This window comes from Marmota marmota, unplaced genomic scaffold (assembly GCF_001458135.2).
Source record: "Marmota marmota marmota unplaced genomic scaffold, marMar, whole genome shotgun sequence".
Classification (NCBI taxonomy): Eukaryota; Metazoa; Chordata; class Mammalia; order Rodentia; family Sciuridae; genus Marmota; species Marmota marmota.
In genome coordinates, this window is record NW_026000174.1 from 39,396,307 (window position 1) to 39,424,248 (window position 27,942).

General features: G+C 34.2%; 2 protein-coding genes across 5 annotated transcripts in view; one reads left to right on the top strand and one right to left on the bottom strand.

Moving 5' to 3' along the window:
- The window catches only part of Kif18a (kinesin family member 18A), a 69,970-nt gene extending 54,680 nt beyond the window's left edge, over positions 1–15,290 (bottom strand). The window contains exons 1-5 of the mRNA XM_015477729.2: positions 15,179–15,290; positions 7,118–7,487; positions 5,295–5,452; positions 2,360–2,464; positions 1,690–1,800 (exon numbers count right to left, since the gene is read on the bottom strand). Of these exons, the coding sequence (XP_015333215.1) occupies positions 1,690–1,800; positions 2,360–2,464; positions 5,295–5,452; positions 7,118–7,442 (699 nt within the window). The 5' untranslated portion in view covers positions 7,443–7,487; positions 15,179–15,290. The remainder of the gene's footprint in view (positions 1–1,689; positions 1,801–2,359; positions 2,465–5,294; positions 5,453–7,117; positions 7,488–15,178) is intronic.
- Positions 15,291–15,333: 43 nt separating this feature from the next.
- The window catches only part of Mettl15 (methyltransferase like 15), a 225,817-nt gene continuing 213,208 nt past the window's right edge, over positions 15,334–27,942 (top strand). For 2 of the 4 annotated variants that reach the window (XM_015477730.2, XM_015477731.2), the window contains exons 1-3: positions 15,396–15,548; positions 17,406–17,642; positions 20,499–20,785. In XM_015477730.2, the coding sequence (XP_015333216.1) occupies positions 20,516–20,785 (270 nt within the window). In that variant the 5' untranslated portion in view covers positions 15,396–15,548; positions 17,406–17,642; positions 20,499–20,515. Of the gene's footprint in view, positions 15,549–15,600; positions 15,619–17,405; positions 17,643–20,498; positions 20,786–27,942 lie in introns of those variants that run through there. The other 2 variants (XM_048788522.1, XM_048788523.1) reach the window with 2 other exon arrangements.

Below are 27,942 nucleotides of genomic sequence, written 5' to 3' on the forward strand. Positions count from 1 at the left end.
TCAGCCTGGGCAAGATAGCAAGACCCGAGAGACATCATTTTCTTTCAATTTCTCTCTCTCTCTCTCTCTCTCTCTCTCTCATACACACACACACACACAATGGTAAAAAAATGTGGTACAAAGAGGGAGATCTTTTGGTCATTGAGGGCAATGTGCTTAAAGAAAACAGCCAGGACCTCAGAACCTTCTATTTTCTCATGGAGCCATAAGGTGAAAGATTTTGCCACTCTATACACAATTAGTCATGATGTGCTGCCTCCCCACAGGCTCAAAAGCAAGAGGGCCAATTCACTAAGGATTGAAACCTCCAAAAGTACGAATAAATCTTTTCATATATCTAAACTGATCATCTTAAGTATTTGTTAAAGCAACAGAAAGCTGACTAATGCAGTATACTTAGAGGAAAATAACTCTTGATCTGTTTGAAGCCAAAACAATTGTATTTGTATTCTGGTACCACTTGAATCAGAATATGGAATTATCAGAGGTGATGGTGGGTAAGGTACAGGGGTTCTATAGAAATAATGTTCCTAAGAGAAAACCAAAGGTAGTGGTCAGAATGCTTTGCAAGCCTCCAGGATTGCTTTCAAAGGAAAGCTGAATGTGAATGTTGACCCAAAATCAACAGTAAACTTTTTCTAATCTACAAAACTGTTTTATGTTTTTATAATTAAGAGAATATTATATATATGAAAAAGGTAGTAGTATACTTGTTATTTTCAACTGCCTAGTAAGGTATAATTTATTCAAATGTTTTAAGCTATTTCTTAGCATTTTAAGTGAAATAAAAAAGGTGGTAAGGAAGAAAACCCATTACTCCATTATAAAATTATTTAATTAAATTTTCTTATAAAGCAAGGTCTAAGATATTTCAGGGAAATTTCAGTGTCACAGATATTTTCTCACAAGACTAAATAAATAGCAGTAAGAAAAGACCAATGAAAACTTGTTTCCTGGAGATCATCTGAATGGCTTGAGTTCTCGAGATATAAATTCTTTCAACTGCAATATTTTCTGTTTCATAAGAAGAATTTTACACAGTATAATTCAAAATCAGGCTTTACATAATCACTTGGTTATAAAAAGGACTAGGAAGTACAAGCAATGGCTACTAACCAATGCTTTAGGTCTTTTATGTCATGTGAACTATGTCAATCTTAAGGAATGCAGGTACTTACATGCTCCTCATGATGAAATCTTTAACAAGTGAATTAATATCCTCCTTATCAAATAGCTCTATAAATCTAGATTCATATAGGAGAAATCTTACTCTGAATATAAGATTATTTTTGTAGAATGATTAAATATATTCAACTACTTAACAAAAAAAAGCTTCTGTTACTATCACTTTACCATCCTGTATCTATAAGGACTGAAACCTATATATTCCTATATTCACAAAGGTGAAAGATCATGGTTTTGTTTTATGCCATCTGAATTCTAAATATTCTTAGTGGTAAGATATTCTTAAAAGCTGTAAAGTAAAAAAAAAAAAAAAAAAAAAAAAAAAAAANATTAAAATAATAAGCATTTAATATGTACTCTGAGAACAAAGGCAAAGTAAAGAAAGTACTGAGAAGAAGAAAAGTCTACAGATGAAGAAATCTTTTTCCTCATGTATGGAAATTATTATTCATGAATTTTGCTTTATTTATCTTAAATTTTACTTTAAAAGTGATAGCTCATTACCTGGAAAACAGCATGAGAACGAGAAGATGTAGCATTCACATCAGTGGGATGTTGTGTCCTGTTCTTATTTCCAGTATCTAATAACTGTAAAATTTCTTCTGAGGATTTGGGCTATATAAGTTTAAATAGAAAAACAAAAACAAAAACACAACACAAATTAGAGATCTATATTTTTCAATAATCTTTCTTTTTTTTTCTTTGTATGTGTGTATATGTGTATGTGTACTGCTCAGAATCAAACCTAGGAACTCAAACACGCTAGGCAAATGCTGTAGCACTAAGGTACAACCCTAAGCACTTTAATAAACTTTCAAGAAACAAGACTTTCAAAGGTGAAAGGAAAGTGTTTTCTATCACTCAATTGTATTAAATATCACCTATGTATCATCCGCTCAGAACTTGGTGCTGTATGAGGAATAAAAGGTAAATATAGCCTTGGAGGAGATAACAGAATAAAACACAAAAATCTAATGTTCAAGCAGATTTTTTTGAAAAAACAAAACCAAAAAACCCCCAATTATTTCAAGAGCAAAGACATATCCTACTTAATTCTGTATTTCATTAGTTTCTTTCTTTTCTAAATAGGTTGGAAAATAAGTAAATGGCTGTATAAATGGCTAGTCATACATACTATTATTCTAACATGAGAAAAAGGCATTTATAAACATACCTGGTGTAAAGTCAGACCCTGAACAACCACTCCTTTTTGGGCATCTTCCCGGACAGCAAGTGGACCAGAATTCACCAAGAGGTCACGGATCTGTTCATTATAAACCTTAAAAACAACACCACCACAAAATAAAAACCCTTTTTGGCACTGCGATAAAACATAACAGTGATAGACACACACATTGCTCATTTGTTATTAGAATTTTAGATAAAAAGAGCAATTCATTTTCACTTTTTCATTCATTTGATCTCATGTTGCCATATATTTTCTACCATTCCAGAAAATGGAAGTATTTGATCCCCTAGGTTTAAAATTGAGAATAAAAATTGGAGTCATTACACCCTCACCCCATAATTCCTGGTTTGATTACTATAATGAAACAGAAATATATAATATAGCAGAGTTGCCTTTTCCTATTTCCTGTAAATACATAAATTTCAGAGAAATAAATGTTAAAGAAAACTCATACTCAAGGACAAATGGTATTTGTGGCTTTAATCCTTCAATTACATTGTTTAACTTACAACGTTAAGGGGACTCCTTCCCATTTTAATGATGAGGCAACTAAGACTAAGCAATTTGTCCATCATCACAAAGATAATTGTAAAATAGAGACTGAAGCCTAGATAACTGCTCCACTGCCTGATGGTAAATACACATATGTTTTCTATACCTAGCAACATTTTAAAAATAATTTCTGTAAATAATACACAGAAGTAGTATTACTGATTTGATTTTACAAATTTATTAAAGGTACAAAATTTACTACTTGTCAAATGAAATTACAACTTTTACTACTAATAAGAAGTCTTTAAAAATTATTTTGGCTGGCTCAGTGGTGCACTGTAATCTCAGTGACTTGGGAGGCTGAGGCAGGATTGCAAATCTGAGGTGAGGCTAAGCAACTTAGGCCCCAAGCAACGCAGTTGGAACCTGTTTCAAAAACAAAAACAAATAAAAGAAACAAAACTCCCAAAGAACAAAATAACAATAAACAAGGACTGGGGTTGTAGCTCAGTAGTAAAGTGTCCCTGGTTTCAATCCTCAGTACCAAATAAATAAATTTAAAAAAAAAATTCGTATTATTTCCTTCTATGATGTAACTAGCCTATAGTGAAAATTCTTTGCTGGTACAATTCTCTACAAAGAATGATAACATTTTGTTAAACTGAAATAAAGCTCAAAGTAATAAAATGATAATATAAAAATATAAATTTTTACTTCTTATTTTTCTGATAGGTAGCACTCATTTTTCTATTGTTTTTCATTATCCATTTCAATCACAAAGAACAGAATGATTACTCCCAAGTTGATTTACGCATGAGACTCACTTGGGAACTTTTATCAGAGGGCTGGGTCACACCCACCAACCTATGAAATTAAAATATCCAAGCACCGAGGTGTAGCCATAAATATTTCTTTAATGCTTTGTAAGCAATTTTGGTGCACAATCTAGCCATATATGGTACTGCTATATCATTAACATAAGGAAAGCAGATATTAACTCAGTAAAAATTAAGAAAATATCAATTTAAAAATTCTTCTAGTTAGAAAAGATTTAAAAAAGAAGAAAAAAGTGCAGCCACTCTCATTTCCTTAAATATCCTGCGTTCAGAATAATTCATTTTACTTCTTTATTATTTTTTAAATCTTTTTGTAGTTGTAAATGGACAGAATGCCTTTATTTCATTTGTGTATTTCTATGTGGTGTTAAGGATCACACATACCAGGCAAGCGCTCTGCCACTGAGCTGTAGCCCCAGAACTCATTTTACTTCTTAATGATGAAAATCAGTTCTACTTTAAGTTTTTTAGAGTGATAAAGAAACCTTTAGAAATGTATTTGATTTTAATCAATCTTTGGAAGAAATTCCCATAGTAGGAATTAAACTATAGGATGTTAATGAGAGAACTTTTCTGATACTAGAAATGCCTGCTAACACTGATGGTGAAATTAGGGTTTTGTTTCTGCATTGGTTCTTAAAACACTATCCGAATGCAAAGTTAGAAATGATAGAATTTAAAAATCACCATCATCTACCATCAGAATAATGACTGATGTAGACATGTCAGTGGCTGCTAATACTAATAGAGGCGACTCTGAGGAGAAAAAGGAGTTTACCCTGTTTTCCCACAAGGTACTTATTAATTATAAAGGGTAAAATAATATCACTAGCGTGGAAAAAACCTGCAGATATCAACATAATGAAATTAATCATATAAGTTAACATTGTTAATAATGGTATCAATCAACCACATAAATGTTTTGATATAAAGCAACAGAACTGAACATCACTTTTGTGGTGTTTCTGCCAGTCTATACCCATAACCTAAATCTAATCATGACAAACCTAAACAGAGAATTTTATGGTAGCATCATAAAACTGAAACACAGGAAATTTTACATTTAAGGATATTAAAGGGGTATGACAACTGAATGCCAGTCATGGTTTTAGATTTCGTTTTCAACAAGGGTATTAATAGAATAATTAGCAATATCTCATTAAGATCTATAGGTGAGATAACAACGTTATAACATTGCTAATTTTCTGTTTCTGATAACTGTTCAAAGTTATTTAAGAAATTTTCTTGTATTTACAAGCTTGCAAGTTAAACAGTTCTGAAAAAAATAAATGGATACAGAGAGAGAAAGCAAATGTGGTAAAATGTTAACATATGGGAGATCTTGGTGAATGAAGGGTATCTGGAAGTTCTTTGTACTATTTTTACAACTTCTCTGCAAGTCTGAAATTGTGCCAAAAGAAAAAAAAAAAAAACAGAAAAAAAACCAGTAATATACATAAAAAATATTCAAAACCAGATATTTTAATGATTTTTCACATTCATGAGAAATGTATAACAATTTGAATGACCCATGCAATTAAAAGATTCTCAAAAACAGTGATTAATCTAAAAAAGTGATAGTGCCAACTTACCTCCAGATAAGAAACTGCAGTACTACATATTTTCTCTTCTTTAATCTCATCCATGGATTTGTAAAGGTCTAACATTGTTAGGTACATTACTCCAGGTTCAGCAGTTGATCCTAGCATTGTGTGGGTCTTCCCAGCTCCAGTGGCACCATATGCAAGTACTGAATTTTTATGAAAAGGTATCAAAGTTCTTTGTTATGACACATACGTAATATTACTATGTCCACTGTCTGTCTGGTGGGTAGTTATATCTGGATATCCCAAATAGTAATTTTTTAAACCCAAGAGATATCACCTTTTTGTTCTTACTTAGCACTAATGTCAACTTTTCTGTTCCTTTCCTCATTGTCATAGGCAGAAACATCTACTTCATTTGTATTCTCAGGGTATGCTACACATCCATATCTACCTTAACAGGTATCACACTGTATTTCTGTATTTTTTTCTTTTGGTACCAGGGATTGAACTCAGAGATGCTTAACCACATCCCCAGCCCTTTTTTGTATTTTATTTATTAGAAAAAGAGTCTCACTGAGTTGCTTAGGGCTTCACTAAGTTGTTGAGGCTGGCTTTGAACTTGAGATCCTCCTGTCTCATCCTCCTGAGTCACTGGAATTATAGACGTGTGCCACTGTCCGGCATCGCACTATTTCTGTGAGCTCCACTGAGGTAGAGGCCATGTACCCTTAGTACAACCAGCTAACAACCCTGCATTAAGAATTAGTTTAAAAAGCTCTAGAAGCAATTTGATGTTTTGTGAAAACAGAAATGATTATCTGCTTAAAAATAAAAATCACAGCAGCCACAATCAATAAACCACATTCTATTCTTACTCAAAAGGGTAATTCTCCTGTCATAAAACTCAATCAGGCCAAGTACGGTGGTACATGCCTATAATCCCAGCAACTTGGGAGTCTGAGTTAGGAGTATCACTAATTCAAGCACAGCCTGGGCAACTTACTGAGAATAAGTAATACTGTCTCAAAATCAAAAATAAAATATACTGGGGATACAGTTTAGTAGTAGAGTGTCCTGGGTTCAATCCCCAATATGGAAAACCAAAAACAAAAAACCAAAACACCAAATTAGTCAGTGATAGTAAAACATACATGTTACAGTGAAGGAGTGCCTTGGGCAAAAATGTCATGGAAACTGGCATTTACAAAAACTGACAATTATAAAAATAATATATTAGTAATGGTTTCCAGTGACTTATAGTGAATCAATTAACTGGCCATTTTACATCTCTCTTTCTTTCTCTCTCTCTGTGTGAGAAACCAATATGGACTTTTGCAAATGCAAATTATAATTTTGTCAAAGCAGATGCTTCTTGGGCTGAAGATATACTAAAATAATAGCACAAGATACTCAATTATTATGGAGTCTTAATATTTTTATTTCAAAGTACCTGAGAGAAAAATTGTGCTGTGAAAGAAGCTGCCAAGTGTTCAGAAAACCTATTCACCAGGGATGGATAGATAACTCTATAGGTAAGCAGTGAGAATACTTATGAATACAAATGAGGGGAAATCTGACTTCAGTTGCAAGAAGCATGTGGTTATTAACATGGGAAAATGAATGAACTAATGATAGGGCCATAGAGGCCCTGGTAAGACAAAGTTTCATAAATCATAAATGTTATGTCTAATGACTAAATTTCAAAGTAAGTCTACATTTAAAGATAAGTCTATTAAATTTCTTAAGAATTTTTAGCACACAAGTACCTTAAATTTGATCACATTTAGAGGAAATGACCAAGTACATACCTCTCTCAATGTAAAGCTATAAGGAGATGAAAAAATTAAATTCAAAATTGAAATAATTACCTGTACAATTATATCCATTCAAAAAACTACGAAGAATTGGCTTGGTAGTGTGTTCAAAAACTTCTAACTGAGTTGAAGTTTCATCAAAAACAGCATCAAATACAAATTTAAGATCTTTATTTTGCCTCTTTGTAACATCAAAATTTGTAGTTTTCTTTCTATGGAAAAAACTGACTTCTTCTTGTTTGGGATCAAAAACTAGAATATGTTTATCCACAACATGAACCACTCTATGGAAACCAGCTGCCTTTTCTTTTCTATTTTCAGGGCGTACACGAACAACAACTTTCATGTGGCGACAAAGTTCTTCCTCTGTGACAGACATTGTTGATTATCTTGATTCCTATTTATTTGAATTCCTGATACTTCTCTGGAATTCAAAAGGGAAATAAAGTTTTAATATTAGTTCCATTTAAAACTGGCATGCAGTATTTGTTCATAAAAAGTTTTAATTCTGTTCCATTTACTTGGTAAACGCTGGTGGGGGAAATATGTATGTAGAGACAGGTACTCTTAAATACCCTAAAACAAAAAATATAAATGGCACCCATATACACAAAAGCACGATAAAATCCTTTTACTTGAAATATTAGTTAAAGTGTGGGTTTCAGTGTAAACTCAAATACAATAACTGAATCAGTCATATATCCCTACAGTATTGCACTTAAAAAATCCCAGCTTTGATTTCACAATGGCTCCAGCACTATTTTGCTTGGGTCCTAGGAATGGAAGGGAAAGGTTCTTTCAGAGCTTTAGCTTATGAACTATATTTAGTTAAAGTGATCTTGGCTGCAGACCTCTCAGCAATGAAAAGTGATGCATCCAGGCTGGTCTCTACCTGTATTTCTACCTGTATTTCAAGGATACAAAAGGGTTAAAAATAGTTCCAAGGATGCATCAGTTAGTTAGCCAGAAGATGATAGAAATGGAATATCCTTCTTGGTATATTCAGAGACTGAGATTCCAGTCTCTGAAGACATCATAGTGCTTGATCTCTTAATTATATACAAATTACAGGAAAATTAATGACAGCAGGTTTAACAATTATGATTTGACTTTTAGTTGTCTCACATAAAAGAGAAAAGGTAAGCTAACAAAGATCAGTAATTTGGAAACCTCAACTACCCAGGAAATAATCTCTCCCTCATTTACATGCATATATACCCGCCCCCGCCCAAACATTTGAGTTGAGAACTTGAAGAAGGTGAGAAAATTACTGTGATTCAGCAATTTCACTTCTGGGGTACATTCAAAGGAACTGAAATTAATGTGTTGAAAGTATGTCTGCATTCCCATGTTCATTGCAACACTATTCATAATGGCCAAGATACAGAAACAATGTCTGTCATCAGATGAATGAATAAAAATGTGACATACATACACAATGGAATACTATTCAGCTTTAAAAAGAATGAAATTCTGCCATTTGTTGATGATATGGATATATCTAAAAGATACTATGCAAAGTGAAATAAATCAGGCAAAGAAAGACAACATATGATTTCATATGTAGAATCTAAAAATATGATATAATAGAAACAGAGCAAAATGATGATTATCAGAGCTGAGGAGGGTGGGATGAGCAGGGAAAAGTTGGTCAAAGGATATAAAGTTTCAGTTATACAGGGGGAATAATTATAGTTAATTAATGTATGTTTCAAAATTGCTAAAAGATAGAAACATCACATTACATTCCACAAATGCATTCCATTATTATTTGTCAATTAAAAATAAAATAACACCAGATGTTTAAATAACAGTTGAATAAAGACTTGAAGGAGGTAAGGAAGTTAGTTACACAGATACTGGGAGATGCGAGACAAGGTAAAAATAAGTTAAAAAATGTGGCATGCTAAAGAACTTAGGCTTGTATTCTGAATAAGATAAAGAACCACTGGAAAGTTCTAAGCACAGCAGTAATAATCTGATCATTTTTACTGCTGTGAAGATGAAATATGATAGGGAATAGAGACTAACCCACTGAAGTAATATAGGCAAGAGTTTATGGTGTCACTCAGAACAGAATGGTGGCAGCAGAGGTGGTAAGCAGTGAGATTTTGAAGGAAGATCAACAGAATTTCCTAATAGGTAGATGAGGGGTATGAGAGAAAGATAAGATTCAAGAACAACTGCAACTTTTTTGGCTTGAGTGTTGGAAGAATGGAGTAGTCATCAAGTGAGATGGAAATAATTGAGGGTGCAGGTTTGGGGTGGGTGTAAGGGGTCTGTTTGGAGGAAAGAAAGGAACCAAGAGTTCAATTTTGGACATATTGAATCCAAGAGTGAAAATACCAAGGCAGTAGGAAGTCAATTTAAGAAAATAAAGGCTGTCCTTAGCATTTAAACCATTTTGTCCCATCATCCAAGATGAAGCCCATCTATAAAAGCTTAAATTGAGTAACAAATATAAGTTTATAGTAAACTTGAAATAATTATGCTTGCAGAATAGAAAACTTGGAACTTAGTGGGTTAATGCAGTTTAAAGTTTTTAAAGCTTTAAACTGCTTTAAGACTTTTGGAAAACCTTTAAATAATAAAGACAGTGATCAATTGTGTTAAATACATCTAATGGGTCAAGTATTTACTCAGAGTTAACCATGGGATTTAGTAACACAGACGCCAATGTGTAGAGCAGCTCTGGGCAAGTGGAATAATAAAAAATCGGAATGGGAAAATAGTAGGAAGTAGTATTCTAAAAGTGAGAAGAGAAATGGTGTAGATAAAAAGGGAGGAGGAGCCAAAATATATTTAGTTTATTGTTTTTAAATGGGAGAAATGACAGCACTATTAAAACTAAAATATGTCACAAACCATATAGTTTTGGACAAAATTCTAAGGCCAAAGTAATCTAAAAGTGGCAGATGCTAGACTCAGTTCTGTCTTTTCAGGACTCTGTCTTTATCTAAAAATAGAATGCTGAAGAGGAAGAGTAGATCACTTTGATGCTAAAGTCATGTCCCAGGTGAATCACTACTCTGGTCTCCATCCTTGAGGTTCTGTCTAGCCAAGTTCTGCAAAGAACCTATACTTACTTCTCATGACCTTGTATAAGTTACTAACCCTAAGTCTCAGGTTACCTTGAATATAAGAGATAATACTACTTCATAGGATTGTTGTGAATGCTAAAAAAGACAATAAATACTAAGTGAATTAAAGTATGTACTAAATATCAATTTTTCTTCTCTACCTATCCCTACTTCTGCCTCTTCTTCCCATAGTGAGTTCATCCTTTAACGTTTCCCAGTGTGGTTATATGAACAGCATTTTGGGTAGAATGATTCTTTCTTTAGAACTGTTCCATGTATTAGAGAATGTTTAGTATTTCTGTTCCCTGCCCATTACAGGCTAGTAGTCTCCTGCATTCTTTGTGATACCCAAAACTATCTCCCCACGTATATATTGCCAAAACATTTCTGAAATATTCAACAATGTTTTGGCTTTAACAGACACACTTTTGATAAAAATACACAAAAATGGGCTAAAAGGACATCAAATATGTGATTATTTCAAAACAAAGCTTTAGAATTGCAAGTTTAGAAGGTGAGACAACCTTGCCAATTACTTTTTTAAAGAGGTTAACTATTAGATGTTAGGCCCAAACATCTTTGGTTAAAACCCAGCTTTATTACTTACTGGCTATGACAATGGCAGGTTATTAAACTTCCTTGTGGCTCAGTTTCCTCATCTGTAAAGTGGGTCTAATAATAGTACCTATTTCCTCATAGACTTGTGGTAAGAACTAGATAAGGATTAAACATTTAGCATAATTCTAGGCACAAGAATTTGCTACAAGTGTTTGTTACTATTGCTATTTTTTTTTTTAAATTCACAGTGTAGTAAGGGAAACATATTAATATAGGACTGACACAAACGTGAAGTGTTGACAAGTGCTATAAAAGCCTACAATGGGGGATGAGTATAGTTAGAAATCTTCCTGGAGAATGTTACTGGAACTGAGAGCTGAAGGATGGATAGTTATTAGCCAGATAAACATATTTCAGGAAGGAAAACTAGTTTTGCATTTAGTAAATATTTATTGACAGGTATGTGCTAGGCATTTTTCTAGGGTCTGAGATAGTTAGAATGTGTGAGTAGACTTCTAATGAAATGTTCAAGGGAATCTCTGTTTTCTTTTACTGCAGCTGGAGAGTGCTGTGGAAGGGAGAGGACTGCATTAAAAGAACAAAACTGGATAAGGGTGGGGCCAGTTTTAGAATCTGGAATCTAAGGCTTAAGAGTTTAGATTTGAGTTTGAGGTTAACTGAGAATTATCTAAGGCATTTTATAAGGTAATAGGTACTTCAGGACAACCACATAAAGGAGTTTAAGAAGTATAATGTTAAACCTAACTTTGTTTCACAACTTGTTATTAAATTTGAAGACAGATACTGATCTTTTGTTTGTTAAGGTCATGTGTTTCTAAGAAAAAAACCAGTAAGCATAACTTTTTTTTTTTTTTTTTTTTTTTGGTGCTAGGACTGAACAGGGAACTCACATGCTAAGCATGTACTCTATCACTGGGCTACAACTGCAGCCTCAATTTTCTTAATAATGACGCCCAAAGTCAACAGAATCATCAAAAAAGTAACAAAATTAAAGCCTAGTACTGTGGCATGTGCCTATAGTTTCAGCTAATGGGGAGGCTGAGGCAGTTAGCTCTCTTGAGCACAAGATTTGGAGGCTAACCTGGGAAACATAAGGAGACCAGTTTCAAAATAATAATAATAGTGATAGTAATAATTTGAAAAGTTTAGATATATATCTTCAGGGAGTAATGAGATGGGTCCTACATTAAAACATGATGCTTGCTTTCTTTGTAACATGGTTGACTAAAAGAGATTGACATTTAGTTGATTCTGAATTAGTGCAGAGAGTAAATTCCTTGAGTATGTTTAATACGAAGCAGTAAAAAAAAAAAAAAAGCCTAAATATTATCCATACAATAATCTGGTGATTTACAAATGATATTCAGACAAGTGTTATAAAAATAGTATTGCAGTCTCTGATTTATTTTGTCATATCTTCTCCTAAGTGTTATTTTTTAAGTAGAATCAAAAGAGCAAACTAGTAGGATTTCATTGGTAGGACTACAATATAAAGGATAAATATCTTCAATCCCATTTTATTTATTGGTACTGGGGATTGAACCCAGGGGCACTTTACTCTTAAGCTATATCTACAGTCTCTTTTATTTTGAGACAGGATTTCATTAAATTCCTGAGGTTAATCTCAAGCTTGTGATACTTCTTCCCCATTCTTCGGAGTTGCTGGGATTACATATGTGTGCTATACCGGGTTCACTGTCAATTTTAATAGAAGGATAGTTATCATGTCTAGGGAAAGTATGGTATAAAGACTAATGAAGGAACTTGAGATGCTAATATATAAAACAAAAAGGTTAGATTATATATCTAAGGTCCTTTCCTAGCTCCAAAATTTTATGGCTATTGCATATGACTAGAAAAGGGTACAAGAGAATAATAAGAAATAACAGCTAATGTAACTGTTTTTACTTGATATCCCTAGTCTTTTGTAGAGAGTCTGGTACAGTAAGTTCTCAAATGAATGACAAACAAATGAATTAATCGACTAACTACATAAAATATACACACAATTCAAAAAGCAATGTAATCCGTTCACAGCAGAGATCCTCAGAGATTTTCCCATAGAAATTAAAAATATATACATATTTGCTTACTTTAAAAAAGATATAATTGATAATAAAGATTGTATATATTCAAGGTATACAATGTAAAGATTTGATATATTCATTGTATAATGATTACCACAAATTAATAGATCTATCACTACCCATGGTGTACATTAGATCCCATGAACTAGTTTATTTTATAACTTAAAGTTTGTACATCTGGACCAATATCTCTTCATTTCCTTCGTCCCTCAACTCCTAGTTGTACTCTAGTTGCCTACAATAGAAGATCTCAAGTCTTAGTAAAAGAGTTCTCAAATGCATGTTGAAACATAACTGATGATGATTTTGCTGTGCCTGCCCCACATCACACAGTAGCAACTCTCAGGAAACATGTTATTAAAAAAGCTTGGATTAACAAAGTGTGAAATATGATTTGTCAAGAACTATGCAATGTTTTGAACAACCAACAATAAAAATTAAAGAAAAAAAAAAGAATACAACAAGGAATTGAACTAAAAAAAATATATATATAAAGGGCTAGAAATGCAATTTAGTGGTAAGGTGCCCCATGTGTCCAATCCACAGTATCAAAAAAGAAATAAAGAGAATATAAATAAAAAAAGATAGTTGGCAACAACAACAACAAAAAAAAGCTTGGATTAAGTCTGTATCGTGATAACTAGTGATAATGAGCAATGATGATTATCATCTGAGTTTACTCTATGTGTCAGGTGTTATGGTAAACATTTGATATTCATCATCTCCTTCAATTCTTATAATAATCATATAAGGTAGGTTCTATTACTATTTTACAAACACAGGGACAGTCTTGGGATAAGTAATTTTCTCAAATGATATAGCTAGTCAGTGGGGAGCCATTAAGTGGATTCAAATCCAAAGGCCATGTTTTTATAACTATGCTCTACTAGAATCTGAAGAGAAAGCTTCCAAACAATGGCACCAAAATAGACATATGTGAATTATGTTATTCACAACTTGTTATTAAATTTGAAGACAGATACTGATCTTTTGTTTGTTAAGGTCATGTGTTTCTAAGAAAAAAATCAGTAAACTCAAATTTGAATTCTATTCCGATTTGACAAGAATTTCTTAGGACTGGGAACTATCCTCATTTATAGTATTTAACTTGACCTATTCTTTGAATAATCTTATTATTAAAGCCACTGTTTCCACTAACTTCATTAACTCCCACTAACTGATGCATCAATCAGGAAAGAATGAAAAATTCTAGTGAAGGGAAGGGCATCGCTGACAGATGGGCTTTTTTTTTTTTTTATTTTAGTTGTCAGAGTTAACAGGAGAAAATCCATTTTAAAATTGAAATTTTAAAATGAAAATTTTATGTGCTTGTAAATGCTTTTCAATAACACAAGCGATTGATCACTGTTAAAAGCAGATACTCTTTTCTACTGAAACGGGCAGTTCTTACAAAATAATATAAACTCAGTAACAATCTAGTCTTTTAACTTCATATCCTATAGCTCCAAAATTCAAGAAAACGTCCTAAAACCAAAGTCACAGGCTGTCTGCAGTGAAATGACACCAACAGCTAGAACCTGTTGAGTATTTAATACTTTTTACCCAATTATTCCATAGTTTAAGTTATAAACTATGGAACAAAATTAGTTCTCATCAGATCATTTCTTTTTCACAAGAGTAGTTCAAGTTAAAGTGCAGCAGCCTGTTTTGGTTTATTTGTAACAAAGGGGTTAATAAACTCCTGAAGTCTTGAATTAGCTAAAGGAGAAACCATAGGACTGATGCTCAGCGCTCACAGGCACTCTCATTTGCAGAGCACTTTGCCAGTGTACCTCTGAAAGTCCGTTAGGTAGTCAGGACAGGTTTTACCTTGAAGCTACAACTGGGGCTAGGAGCTGGCTCCCAATGGAGCAGTAGCACAAAGCTAATAGCTTAACCTCGCCAGCCAAAAACTTTATGCGGTCATGAACGAAAACTCCTCATTTGATAGTTAAGCCCAGAGACACACTTACATCTGCATCTGAAATAAAACACTCCAAATTTGGAGTCCAGGACCCTCACACTGAAAGGTGCTGGACAGTTACAGTCCTATGCCAAAGTCTGGGAATGAATGAAGCCAAGATACCCTAGAAAACTTCCTGTCAAAACTGAAGGCAGAAGATCGCTGCCCTTCCTGCAGAGAAGTCAGGCTAACCATGCTCCTGGTTAGTACTGGAGTTCTTTCCGGCTTTCACTTTCTCCCCAGGCACTGGCCCTCCCCCCCACCCCCTTAACGCTTCTGTTTGTCAACAAGAGCATCTGGTCCTCTAGACCTGAGGCGGCGGCCGGACCCCCTCTCCCTACAAGACAGGTTACCAAAATCAGCGTCAGAGGGATCACAGTTTTCTCCTCTAGTACTTCTTACTCACCTCAGGCCCGGAAGAGTTTACCGCGACTACTTCACTTCAATGTCCGCCTCCTGGCGCTTCAAACTCCACTACAAGATTCAAAACCAAGCCAGCTCCTTCAGCGGCTCTTTTCATTGGCTGCCGTCCTCGTGACGTCACTACGTCTGACGTTGCCACGGCACTCTGCCTCTTGGCGCCAGGAGGCTCAGTGGCGCGGCGGAGTGGAAGCGGCTTTTCTGTGCGTCGCGGTGGCAACGCGCGGGGCGGTTTCCGGAGGCGGTGGCCGAGGTGGGCGGGGCTAGACCGGAGGTGCAGGTGGGAGACAGCCACTTGGGATCTTCACTCGGCCAACTGATCAGCAGGAGCAGGGCCCGGTCTCAGAGTTCAGGGTGTGAGTGAGACATTTTACCGGCAGGGGTTGGCGTGTGCCCTCGGCTAAGTGGAGAGGCGGAACCTGTTGGGTGTGGATTAATGGGTTTTGGATATTAATTTTCTTCTTTTCCCTCTCTGATTAGTGAGGCAGGGCTCATGCCTTTGGGGGCCTTTCCCCCCCGAATTAATTAGAAATCCAGGTCCCATGTTTAGAGGGCCCATGGCTTCATTTCTCAGTACTCCCGGGCCTACTACCTGGTTGAAGCTATTTGGTGTTTGCTTGCTTTTTACATTCTTTTAATGATGGCATTACGAAATAAATTTATTTAAAGCTATTGGCTTAGTTTGTTATTGGATGAAGTGATAATTTTTAAGTCTTAAGATTGTAGGTATTATTTCAGAATGTACACTTGAAAAAGACAAAAAGTACTTGAAAAAGAATGAGAAATAGTTTTGCTAAGATAACTCGTCTTCCTTTGTAAAGATATTTAAATTTAAATTTTATTGTATTTTTGCAGTGCTGGGGATTGAACCCCCGAGCCTCATGCATGCTAGGCAAGCCCTCTGCCACTGAGTTACTGAGTAATTTGAATTTTATTGTTCTTCATATTACTTTTATTGTATCCTTTCAGCAAATATTGATTGTAGATTTTAGGGACACAGTAGTACACAGTAGGGTCAAAATCCCTACCTTCTTGGAGTTCATATTCTAGTGATCCAGTATCACTGTATATAAATAGGATGCGACAATGCAGACAATTATAGTGAAACAATGTATGGGTATCTCAACAGATTACGGATCCTATGATTCTTCAGTAGGCTGAAGAAAATCAGAGGCATTGTGTATTATATGTGATGCATGTTATATGGTTGTCTCTGAACACTGGGTAGATCATCAATAAAGCTACTATTTATTTCTCACTATTATATGCATTTTAGCTAATAGAAGTTATTTGAAGCTGGGTTTGGCAATAAAATTGAGAAACCTTTTTATTTTATTTTAAATATGTCCTTATTGTATGGTACTTTACCTTTGACATTTCAGGTATTTTATTAGTCACTTTATGTATTTTCTGATCTCATTTAATTATAAAAACAGCCCATGCAATGTATATATCATTACTTTCATTTTACCAAGAAAAAACAGAAGTTTCAGAATACCCATAAAGTAAAATACTTGAATTCTACAAACAAGCCAACTCAGAATCATTTGTTGCTGAAATACTTTTTAGGTTAAGTAACAGTAAGATGATATCCTAATCTGAAAATATGCATTTCTTACCATATTCTTATAAAATTGCATTTATTTTTGGTGAATAAGTAAATGTAAGTATTTTTAAATTTCATCAGTTTTGACATGCACATTGTGTTGGCTTATCAGTTTTACAGCTGTTTCCACACCTCATTCAAGTATTTATTTTTCATTTAACTTCAGTTCAGCTACATTTGCCATATAGCAGTGTTGAGACGTAGACTGTATTCTTAAGGAATCTTATATTTGATTAAAGCAGACTGATTTTGACATTACAATCAATGCCATACTGTGCCAGCTGGCTAGTCTTAAGTTTGGCAAGATATTAAGGAGGTATAACATAGGAAAAGAAAATGGGTATTTTGTAATGAAATGAAGGAAAATAGAATCCAAACTTTCCAACCATGTAGAGCTAAGGAAACATAAGTTCCCACATTTTGTTAGAAATTGGAGTACTTTATAATTTACAGTCATGTTATTGGACCACTAATTTATTTTCATAGTAAATCAAAGAGTAAAGGAGAGAATGGAAAGTTAGATTTAAAGTTGCCTCAGACATTTTAAAAAAGATGTAAAAGCGAATTTAAACATGGCAATGGTGAGGTCTTATTTATTCCCCCCCAGGAAGGTCCTTTGGAAACTTCAGCGCCTGCAAGACTCTTTCACAGCTGGGGCTGGAAGCAACGGAACGAAAGGCGGACGGTCGTCTGTTGCTGGGGCGGACCTGGGCTCAATTTGTCCGTCCTTGCAAGATTCCCCCAGGGCTGGGAACTAGACGTGTAGCCCTCTCAGGTTCTCCGGCACCATAGTGGTCGTCACTGGCCCAAGTTAGAGGCCGACTGAGAAATCTTCGTGCCTCAGGTGAGGAGAAGGTGGCCGAGTTACCGGTGCTCTTTTGGAAAGCACTGTGCCTTAGGGGAACTCCTAGGAGGTCGCTTGATTCGCCTGGGCACAGAATCCACGCCTCTCCTCAGCACGCTTTCCTCCTGGGTTTTCCCAGCAATTTTCTCTTGTCAGAGTATAATTCTTGGGCAAAAGGGTGTATTCTTCCATTTCTTTAGAACCTCTTTCACTTTCTCAGCGTTCGGGTGCCAGCCTCCAGGTCGCGTTTTTTGCATTAAGCATTGCCTTTTGAAACAGGATTTCCGTGCAGAGGAAAACTGATTAATGATGGTAATTGTTAGCACCGTGAGGAAGTAGTCTTTACAGGCATCACTTATTTTTTTTTGTTCCCACAATTAAAAGACTCACCTCGCCAATTTTGTGTCCTTAATTACTAAACTGAAGTTTGCGGTAGAGAAAAGTTCAATGAATTTGCTTTGGACATCATACAGTTTGCTCCTGAGTCTAGGTTTACTGATTGGGCTTGGTTCTCTGAACACAGGAAACTTAAAAACAATCTTAAATGATTTAAAGTGGTGGGTTCTTAGACGAACACAGGAGGACTCTGGATAGTCTAGTAGGACACTGTTACAGAAAATGAACTCCCTTTACAGCTTTCCCTCTTACATTTAAAAGAAAGTATTCTAGGAAACAACCAAAGAGGAAAATGAGTCATTCGTAGCCCTTTCTCCATGTTGACCAAGTTAGTAGGCAATCAATTCATGGTTAAATTTTAAGTCTTTGTGCCTTGAACAATGAATAAATATATAGGAACTGAATACAGTAGAAAAGAATCATATGCTGGCTATAGCATTCTTAAAAAATCTATTCTTGTACTTGTTTTTTCCCACATAGTTCAGATTCCTATGTTAGAAATGACGCTTCCTTTAAAAACAATTTTCAAAATCAGGACATAGAGTGTAATTCTGTTAAATATTCCAGATTCCACTGTTTAGGCCTATTGCAATATGTTTTCTATTAGCTACCCCATTCTTATTTCCATCTGAAGCAAGAAAATTGAATTCATGAGATACTACACATACATAGTCAACATAAGGTATCATTAAATTACATGAGTGCATTAAATAATTCCTGTGGGTGAAATTTATGGCATGGGGATTAAGACTTTAGACTCTGGGGATAGACTGCTTATATTATATCTCTCTAGCTATGTGAACTTTGACAAATTATTCATCTGTAAAATGGGACGAATAATATCTAACTCCAAGAGTTATATGAAGAATTAAATGAGTTAGATCATGTAGTGTTATTAAAGTAAGTAGTACGTAGTGCTAAATAAATGTTAGGTATTATTTTGAAAAATTTTAGATACAGTAAGTTAAAGAGTAGTTAGAATTGCTTTGTATACATAATTAACAATTTGGCCAGTTTGTTGATGGGTAATATCCAGAAATTTATTTAAAAATCTCATTTCTAATTTATCTTTTTGTGACTACATTTTTTTCTATGTCACATAACCACATAATTCTGGGGATGATAAAAAAATTGACTTTAAGGTAACAACTCATTCATGTTACATATGTATAATGTCAGATATTTGTGTTCCATGGTTTTAGTCAATACATGTGATTAATTCTTCATTTTCTATTGCAAAAGGAAAGTAAGATATATTTAAGTGTAATTTTGAGACCATATTTTTTTTGGTGGAGTCAATCAGGTGAAATTTCCTAAAGCTAGGATAGATAAAAATGTTTATTCTGTAGAGTCTGGAATTTATCTATCCAATCATTTTTTTTTTCCTAGGAATACTTATTAAGTACATAGTGTACACCAGATTTCTATGGATACAAGGGTATAGGTCTTATTCTTAAATCACTCAATCTATAAGGAAAGAAGAGTATGATTAACTAGATATTTATTATGGTTGTATTAAAAACATCAATTGAAGCCTGTTGCATAAAACAGTGTTTTCAAAAGGTTTTCTGTTAATGTTTACACAAATAACATTTTCCCCCTCTGCATTTAAAAGAATTAAAATTGCAGAAGAAAATAGAACACATCTAAGAAATTCAAGAAATGTGTCAATTATTTAATTACTTGATCTTGGGGCACAAGGACAATTAGAATGTGGGGGTCTAGGGCTGAAGCATAGAGGTTGAGTGTGTATGCTTAGCATGAGTAGGCCCTGGGTTCAATCCCAAGTATCAAAAAAACCAAACATACAAAAAAAGGGGGCTATGAAATGCCAAGATGTGTTCAATTGAGTTTAGTTGTTGTTTAAATGGATATATATACTCCACTGATACAATCTGTGGTGAGATAATTTCTTCAGAGACTGTCCAAGAGAACTATGCAGTATTTTCAGAGACTGATCATCTTTTTTTGATTTACATGTCTGGCCTTTTTTCAGGGATAGTCACTCCTACAAAGGTAAATTAAACATGAAAATTTAACAATATGGAAAAAAACAAATAAAAGATCTTGAAATAAAAGATCACCTTAACATAAACTAGGATAGTCATAATCCCCTCAGTCATCCATAAATAATTTTGACTCATCAAATCCACTCTTTAGAACCAATTAAAGTTCAAAAATGTGAAAAATGATTACTGAATAACCACTTTTCATATCCTCATGGTTAAAACACTAATGGTCTTAGAACTTATCAGGCAACATTAAAAATTATATTTGAATTATGATTCTGCATTCTCTTAGAGTCCTTGTTTCATATAAGGAGGTTAGTCACCTTACTTATTCACATAATGACTCTTACTTTTTTTTGGTGTATTAAATAGTTCATATTAATTTGCTTTTCCATAAGTATAACATTCTTCTTAAAAATCCAACAATTATCATTTTAAATTTCTTTTCTAGACTTGTTGAACTACAGAATGCTTCGATACCCATATTTTTGTAGAATATTTAGAGAATATTTTTCATGCTGGTTGAAATCTGGCATACATAATTTAGGTGTTTGGCCAAAAAAAATTCATACTACAGCAGAAAGATATAATGAAAATGAAACCCAGGAGCAAACAGATCTAACTGGAGATCAGGAGTTACAGAGATCTCAAGATATAGATTCTGAAGCCATGGCCAAATTACATATTCCAGTAATGGTGGATGAAGTTGTTCATTGCTTGGCACCAGAAAAAGGGCAGGTGAGTAGATTTTTTAACCGTTTTTTTTTTTTTTTTTAATTGAGATAATTCCACCAGTTGTAATACTAGTCATTTTAAAGTATATAATTCAGTGGTTTATAGTATATTCATATGAGGCTGTATCATCATCACTACTATCTAATTCAGGAAGAGTCTTATCACTCCAGTAGGAAACCTCATACTCATTGACTTTCCATCCCCATCCTTGACAAACATTAGTCTATTTTTTGTCTTCATGGATTTGCTTATTCTGACATTTTATAGAAATGGATTCATATAATATTTGGCCTTTTGTATTTGCCCTCTTTTACTCAGATTTTGAAGGACATTTTGCCCCTTTTATAGGATTACGTACTTTGTTCCTCCTTTTGTTTTTGCAAGGTGGGGAAAGAGGCTGGTGCTAAATATCAAATACAAAGTCTTGTACATACTAGGCAACATCTCTACCACTGGACTACATCTCAGCCCTACTTTTTTTTTTTTTTTTAATGGCCGAATCATTCCATTGCATGGATATGTCTTATTTTCATTATTCATTTATCAGTTGATGGGCATTGATATTTTTTTACCAGTTGGTAGCTGTTGTGAATGTGATTGTTACAAGCATTTGTGTACAAGATTTTGTGTGGACATATCTTTTTAATTCTCTTCAGTATATGTGTAGGGTAAAAATTTTTCCATGCTTAATTCTTTGAGGATCCACCAGATAATTTCCCAGAATTGATTTTTTTAAAAAATTTTTTTGTCAAATCATAGTTTAAAAGGAATGTTGGCACAAACTGGTTTTCTTAACCTTAGTTTTCTCATTGCCTCCTGTATTAGTCAGGGATCTTCAGAGAGACAAAACCAATCGAGAGAGAGAGAGAGAGAGAGAGAGAGTATTTGCACGTTTGCATGCATGTATGCTACTCCATTTTCTACTACTATAACAAAATACCCAGGGGCTGGTATCTCTTATCAACAAGAAATTAATATATCTCACAGTTTTGGGGGCTGAAAGTGCAAATAGCCTGGCACCGGCTCTCGTGAGGTCTCCATTGGGTATTTGGCAGCATGGTAATGGCATTATGGGGGAAACACATGTGGGAGGGAGAGATCACCTTGTGAGACAGAAAGGTAGAGCATGAGGAAAGGCCATTCTTGTTCTTTTTATTGCAATCCTTTTGGACGAAATGCATCTATTCCTTATGAGAGCAGTGCCCTTAAAGACTTATATTTTCTCTGTCTGCCCCACCTCTTAAAAGTTGAACCACCTTTCAACATTGCCATACTGGGGACCACACTTCCAAAATATAAACCCTTGGAGTGCAAACCACAGAGGTGTGTGTGTGTGTGTGTGTGTGTGTGTGTGTTGTGTTAGTTTTTATGTAGACAGTAGTTACCTTTTTATCCACAGAGGACACATTCCACAATCCCCAGTGAATACCTCAACGATGGATACTACTGAATTTTATACATATTATGTTTAACCTCAGCATTTGATTTTTTTTTTTTTTTCCTTCTTATTAAGTTGGGAACATTTTACCTTTTTGCTTAAAGGAAGCACCTTATGGCTTTTCTTTGGCATATCTAAATTATCAGTACTCTGGTTGCTGTTGTTAAGTTTAACAAGGTTTACTTGAATAAATATACCAATGCAACATGGATGCAACATGGTGACAATTGATCAAATCATCAAGGTCAACAGAGGATGAGTGTACACAGCGTTAGATACACTGGACAACCGGGTGAGTCATGTCCAGAGCAGACACAGTAGAATGGTGGTGGAATGCTGTGAAATTTTCATCACACTATTTGGATTGCTGCACACCTTAAAATTTATGAATAGTTTCTTTTTTTTTTTCTTTTTTTTTTTTTTTTTGATACTCGGGATTTAACCCAGGGGTGCTTTATCACTGAGCTATATACCCAATTCTTTTTATTTTTTATCTTGACACAGGATCTTGCTAAGTTGCTGAGGCTGGCCTCAAACTTGCAGTCCTCCTGCCTCAGCCTCCCGAGTGGCTGGAATTAGCAGGCGTGTATTACCACAGTGGTTGTTTATTTCTGAAAGAAATCAGAGGTTACCATGGTCAACTGAAATTGTACAAAATGACACTACAGATAAGGGATGACTAATTGTGTGTTTGTGGTCAGGGGAGAGAAAAAGATTGAGATTGAGATTTTAAAGAATTGTTTCTTGTAACTGTGAATTCCTTCATCTGGGGGTAGGCTGGGACACTAGAGACACAGGGAAGTAGAGTTAAAGTTGGAGTCCAAAGGCCATATGCTGGTAGAATCCCATTTTATTCCAGTGCGGGTCAGTCTTTGGTCTATTAAGTCTTTTCACTGTTTGGGTAAAGACTACCCACATTATAGAGGGTCAAGTTTCGGGTACTGTGTCCCAAGCAAGTTGATGTTAGAATTAACCATCCTGTCTATCTTATAGTATTGTTAGCAGGATTAATAAGGTTTTTATTTTATCATCTAACAAAAACATTAGATGATAGAATATCCAAAAAAAAAAAAAGAAAAGCTGTAAACTTTTCTGATAATTAAGTACATTCACAAATGAAAAATTTATCATAGCAAGTTTTCTTTAAATATCTGCTTATAACTTAATACTGACAATATTCTTAGTGTACTAACTTCAGAAATAGAATCCTTTATTCTAAAAGATGTTTTTTCCTGTCACTTTTTGTTTTTTCATTTTAAAAGTCACACCTTTCTTCTTTTTACCAACATACAGGAGAACATATAAGTTTAGTGTAGATTAAGAGGAAAGATTCTTTAACTGGACTGATTTGGTCCAAATCTATACATGTGCGCAAATGCACAGTCACACAGAGCCCTTAAGTTCTTGTCTGTTTGTTTTTGAGTCTTTGAGTCAGATCATATACAGTTTTTTTAAAATTAAATTAATTATTTATTCTAATTTGTTATACATGATGGTAGAAAGCAGTTCATTTCATATTACACATATAGAGCACAATTTTTCAAGTCACTGATTTTACACAAAATATTTTCACCATTTGTGTCTTCATACATGTACTTAGGGTAATGATGTCTAACTCATTCCACCATCATTCATGCAGTTTTTTAAATTTTTTTTTTAGTTGTAGGTGGACACAATATCTTTATTTTATTTATTTATTTTTATGTGGTGCTGAGGATCAAACCCAACGCCTTGTACTAGGCAAGTGCTCTACAGCTGAGCCACAACCCCAGCCTTGGATCATGAAGTTTTAATTAACTTAAGTTCTAAAATATATGCATAAGGTAATATGTACTAGGTTGACTAGATGTTGCTCATATACAAGTCATCAGTGACAGAAAGTGGGTTTGCTTCATCATCAAAATATTATTTTCCTAGCCTCACAAAGTATATACATAACAATAAATCACACATTCTTTTTTTTTTTTTTTTTTTTAAGAGAGAGAGAGAGATCTCTTTTTTTGTAGATGGACACAACACAGTGCTTTTATTTTTAGGTGGTGCTGAGAATCGAACCTGGGTCCTGCCTGTGCTAGTCCAGCGCTCTACCCTTGAGCCACAATCCCAGCCTCATCACACATTATTAAATGAGTTTAATTGTGTAAAGTGTCTAGCTTAATGCTTTTACATAGTAGGGGCTCTAAAATACATATACATAAAATGTAAATTTAAAAATTGGGTAAAATGTTCTGTTGAATTCAACTATCAAATGAAATTCTCTTCATTTTCTTTAGAGAGTCATAATGCAGAAATAGCAATCAAACCCCTCAAGTGTAAATTTTTAAGAAGTATGTTCAAATATATATGAGTTAGTTTGCAGACACCCAAACACACATGAGAGTAGGGGGACTATCATATCTGTATCTTTAATTTCACTTCTGGAATCTGAAAAACCAAAACACATTGTATCTATTTACTGAACCCTAGTAGCAAAACTAAATATTTATTTTGTATTAGCTAGTGGAAAAAAAAAAAAAACAACAGAAAGAAACCCTACTAAATCTCCTAAGAACTCTTTATTGTATCTGTTTGTTTTCTAAAACCCAGTGAAGTAAAATTAGATGATTCTACAATTTGACCTACAGTGCTGTTTTATTCTGTTCAAATTTGTGACAGATGTAATTTTTTTTGACATTTCCATTGTTCTGATTCAAGATGGGTTTTCTAGTAACTTTTTATAGAAAGTTTAATTTTATGAATATAGTTTTTGAAAACTTTCAAGTGAGATGCACTTAGAGACAATGTTATTCTTACATTTTTGGCTGTCTGGCAGACAGCTTTATTCCCTATTCCCTTAATCTTCAAGTAATAAAGAACTGGTGACAGCCCTTGGACAGGAAAGGTCTTCATCTCATCCAGAATCCATTATTTGCTTCTTTTCTTCCTGAGCCTTTTCCCCCCCAAATCATTTTCCTTAGCAAACTATGAGTCATACCTTCAGTCGTATCAATCACCCACTTAATTACTGTTTTCCACATCACCTTCAATGATGAATTCACAGATGAAACTTTTGATCACAACCAAAAGTTTTAAAAATATTTAAATGTTGTTTTAAATGAGGTTTAAGGCATGCAAAAGTTACTTTTTTTTTTAATGTTTAAAAGTTATGTACCTAAAGAAAATATTGATTTCGGGAATTTATTCAGAATCATTGCCAATTTACTACATATTAGTTTTGCCAATACATTTAAAATATTTGCTAGTTTGAATTATAAGAATCCTCTTCCATTACCTTGGAAGGTATAGAAAGAACTAAATAAATTATAATAGTTTCCTCTTGCTTAGTTTTAATTTCATATTCTGGCTGAATAACTTTTTGTAAGAATGTGTTAGTTATCTAAAAACATACCTCTTGTTCCTGAAATGCTTTACTCCAAGCAATATTGATTAATTTTTTTTATTCCTGATTACTGAAAACTGGAGAAATTATACATTATCTTTTTTTGTAGTTTGAAATCATAGATAACAGCTTAAGATATAGGAGACTTGGAATTCTTTGCCCAATAGTAGTACTAATTTAGTTTGGCACATGTGGCTTCTATATAATTGATTGCCAGTAGCTGTGTAGTGTAGATCCAGTAACTTATCATGGCTGTGCCTCACAGATTCCTTATCTGCAGAATGAGGAAGAACCTACCCTAGATATTTACTATGTGAACTAGTTGAGTTAATTTTTGTCAGTTGCTCAGACTGGTATCTTCCATGTAATATGAGCTTGGTAAATAGCTCCTGTGATCATAGGGAGAAGGATGAGGAATGGAGCTACACAAAATTTAAAAGTTCAGAAGAAAAATGCCAGCACTCATCTGGAACTGAAAAAGTGCTGCTTCCTCTGACTGGAACTCTGATCAACATCCTTTAGGTCTTGAATCAAATTTTATTTTCTTAGGGGATCTTTTTCTGAGCCTCCAGAGGAGATAGGTATTCCTGTTTGTTACACATTATTGGAATCATGTGTCATGTGCATTTTCCTTTCATAACACTTTTTTTTTTTGGTACTGGGAATGGAACCCAGGGTGCTCTGCCACTGAGCTGTATCTCCAGTCCTCTTCATGTAGGGTCACACTAAGTTGCTGAGGCTGGCTTCAAACTTGCCATCTTTCTGCCTCAGCCTCCTGGGTAGCTGGAATTACAAATGTGTTCCACTGTGCATGGCCATAACACTTCTAATAATTTAAAATTATAGGTTTTTTTGAAATTATTTATTCAATGAATGTCTTTTCTGGATTGTCTTCTATGAAGTCATAGAAATGTTTGTCTAGTTTTCCATTGTGTGTTCAGTACTTAGTTCATGTATTAAATATACTTGTATACTTACCTAATATATTAAAGATACTCTTTAGAAGTATTCATAGAAAAATTATAATACAGAACCTGGAAAATTAAAATTAACAAAACAACAACTCATTTTGCTTGAATGCTTTTATATCATTTCAAAACAAAATCTCTGTACTTTCCTCTCAGTTTTGTCATGAACACAAAATTGGTCTAAAAAAATCAAATCTGAAAAAAATCATTGGTCAAAATATATCCAAAAAATATGTGTTTCCATTGTTGAGAAAAATGATATTTGTGTTTAAAAGTTTGATCTATGAACTGAATCTTAAATGTATTTGAGAGTTATTCTTCTGGTCCAGTAAATAACAGATAATCCAAGAAAATGTAAGTCCATTCTATATGGAAAGCACATATAAGATAAAAAAAAGAAACAAATGAAGTTTTTCTCTTTACAAAGCACATTCATATGAGTCATTCTGGGTACTGGTTACTCTCTTTTTCAGGTCAGCATTAGTCCCTGATCAATAGTCTAATCATAGCAACTGCAAGAGGCTAGGTCCAGTAATTCTCTTCCCATTGTTCTTCCAAGTCCAATATTGTCTTTGTGAAAAGTGGTAGGAAGTATACCTTGACCTTTTGAGTTCCCATAACATTTTACTTTAGCTTCTTCTATTGCCTTCTCTTATAACAAACTACTGAGCTCTAAGTAGCATACTTAAAATGTTATTTTAAAATTAGCTTGCAAAGCCTGTGGTGACTCACCTTGTAATGAGTTCTGTAGACCCTCTCTATATTTCTTCACTTTTGGTTGGTTGGTGGTGGCTATACCCTTTGGGTGAAACAAGTACCATTTGCCAAGATGCAACATGCATTTAAAGATTTTATTTTTCTTGATGATGAATGTTATTTTAGAAAGCATTTATGTTTGTTTATTTTTTTTGTAGCAACTTATTTTCTATCTCTGACTTGCATTTGGTACAAATTAGTTGACTTATTTGGTCTTGAATATTTGAGGTGTCATTATGTTATATGCTAATTTAGGCATTCATTTTTATCGACATTCTGTTTATTTACTCTGTCTCATATACAATATTTTTCTTTTCTTTAAATACTGAGGATTGAACCCATCAGTGCTTAACCACTGAGCTACATCTCCAACCCTTTTTTATTTTGTACAGGGTCTTCTATGTTGCTTAGAGCCTCACTAAGTGGCTGAGGCTGGCTTCCAACTTGCAATCCTCCTACCTCAGCCTCTTGAGCCACTGGGATTACAGGCATGTGCCACCATGCCTGGCTATAATATTTGTCTATGAAATTAAATTTCAAGATAAAGTTTTTTTGTTTTTTAATGTTTTTAGTTATAGATGGACACAATACCTTTATTTTATTTATTTATCTTTATGTG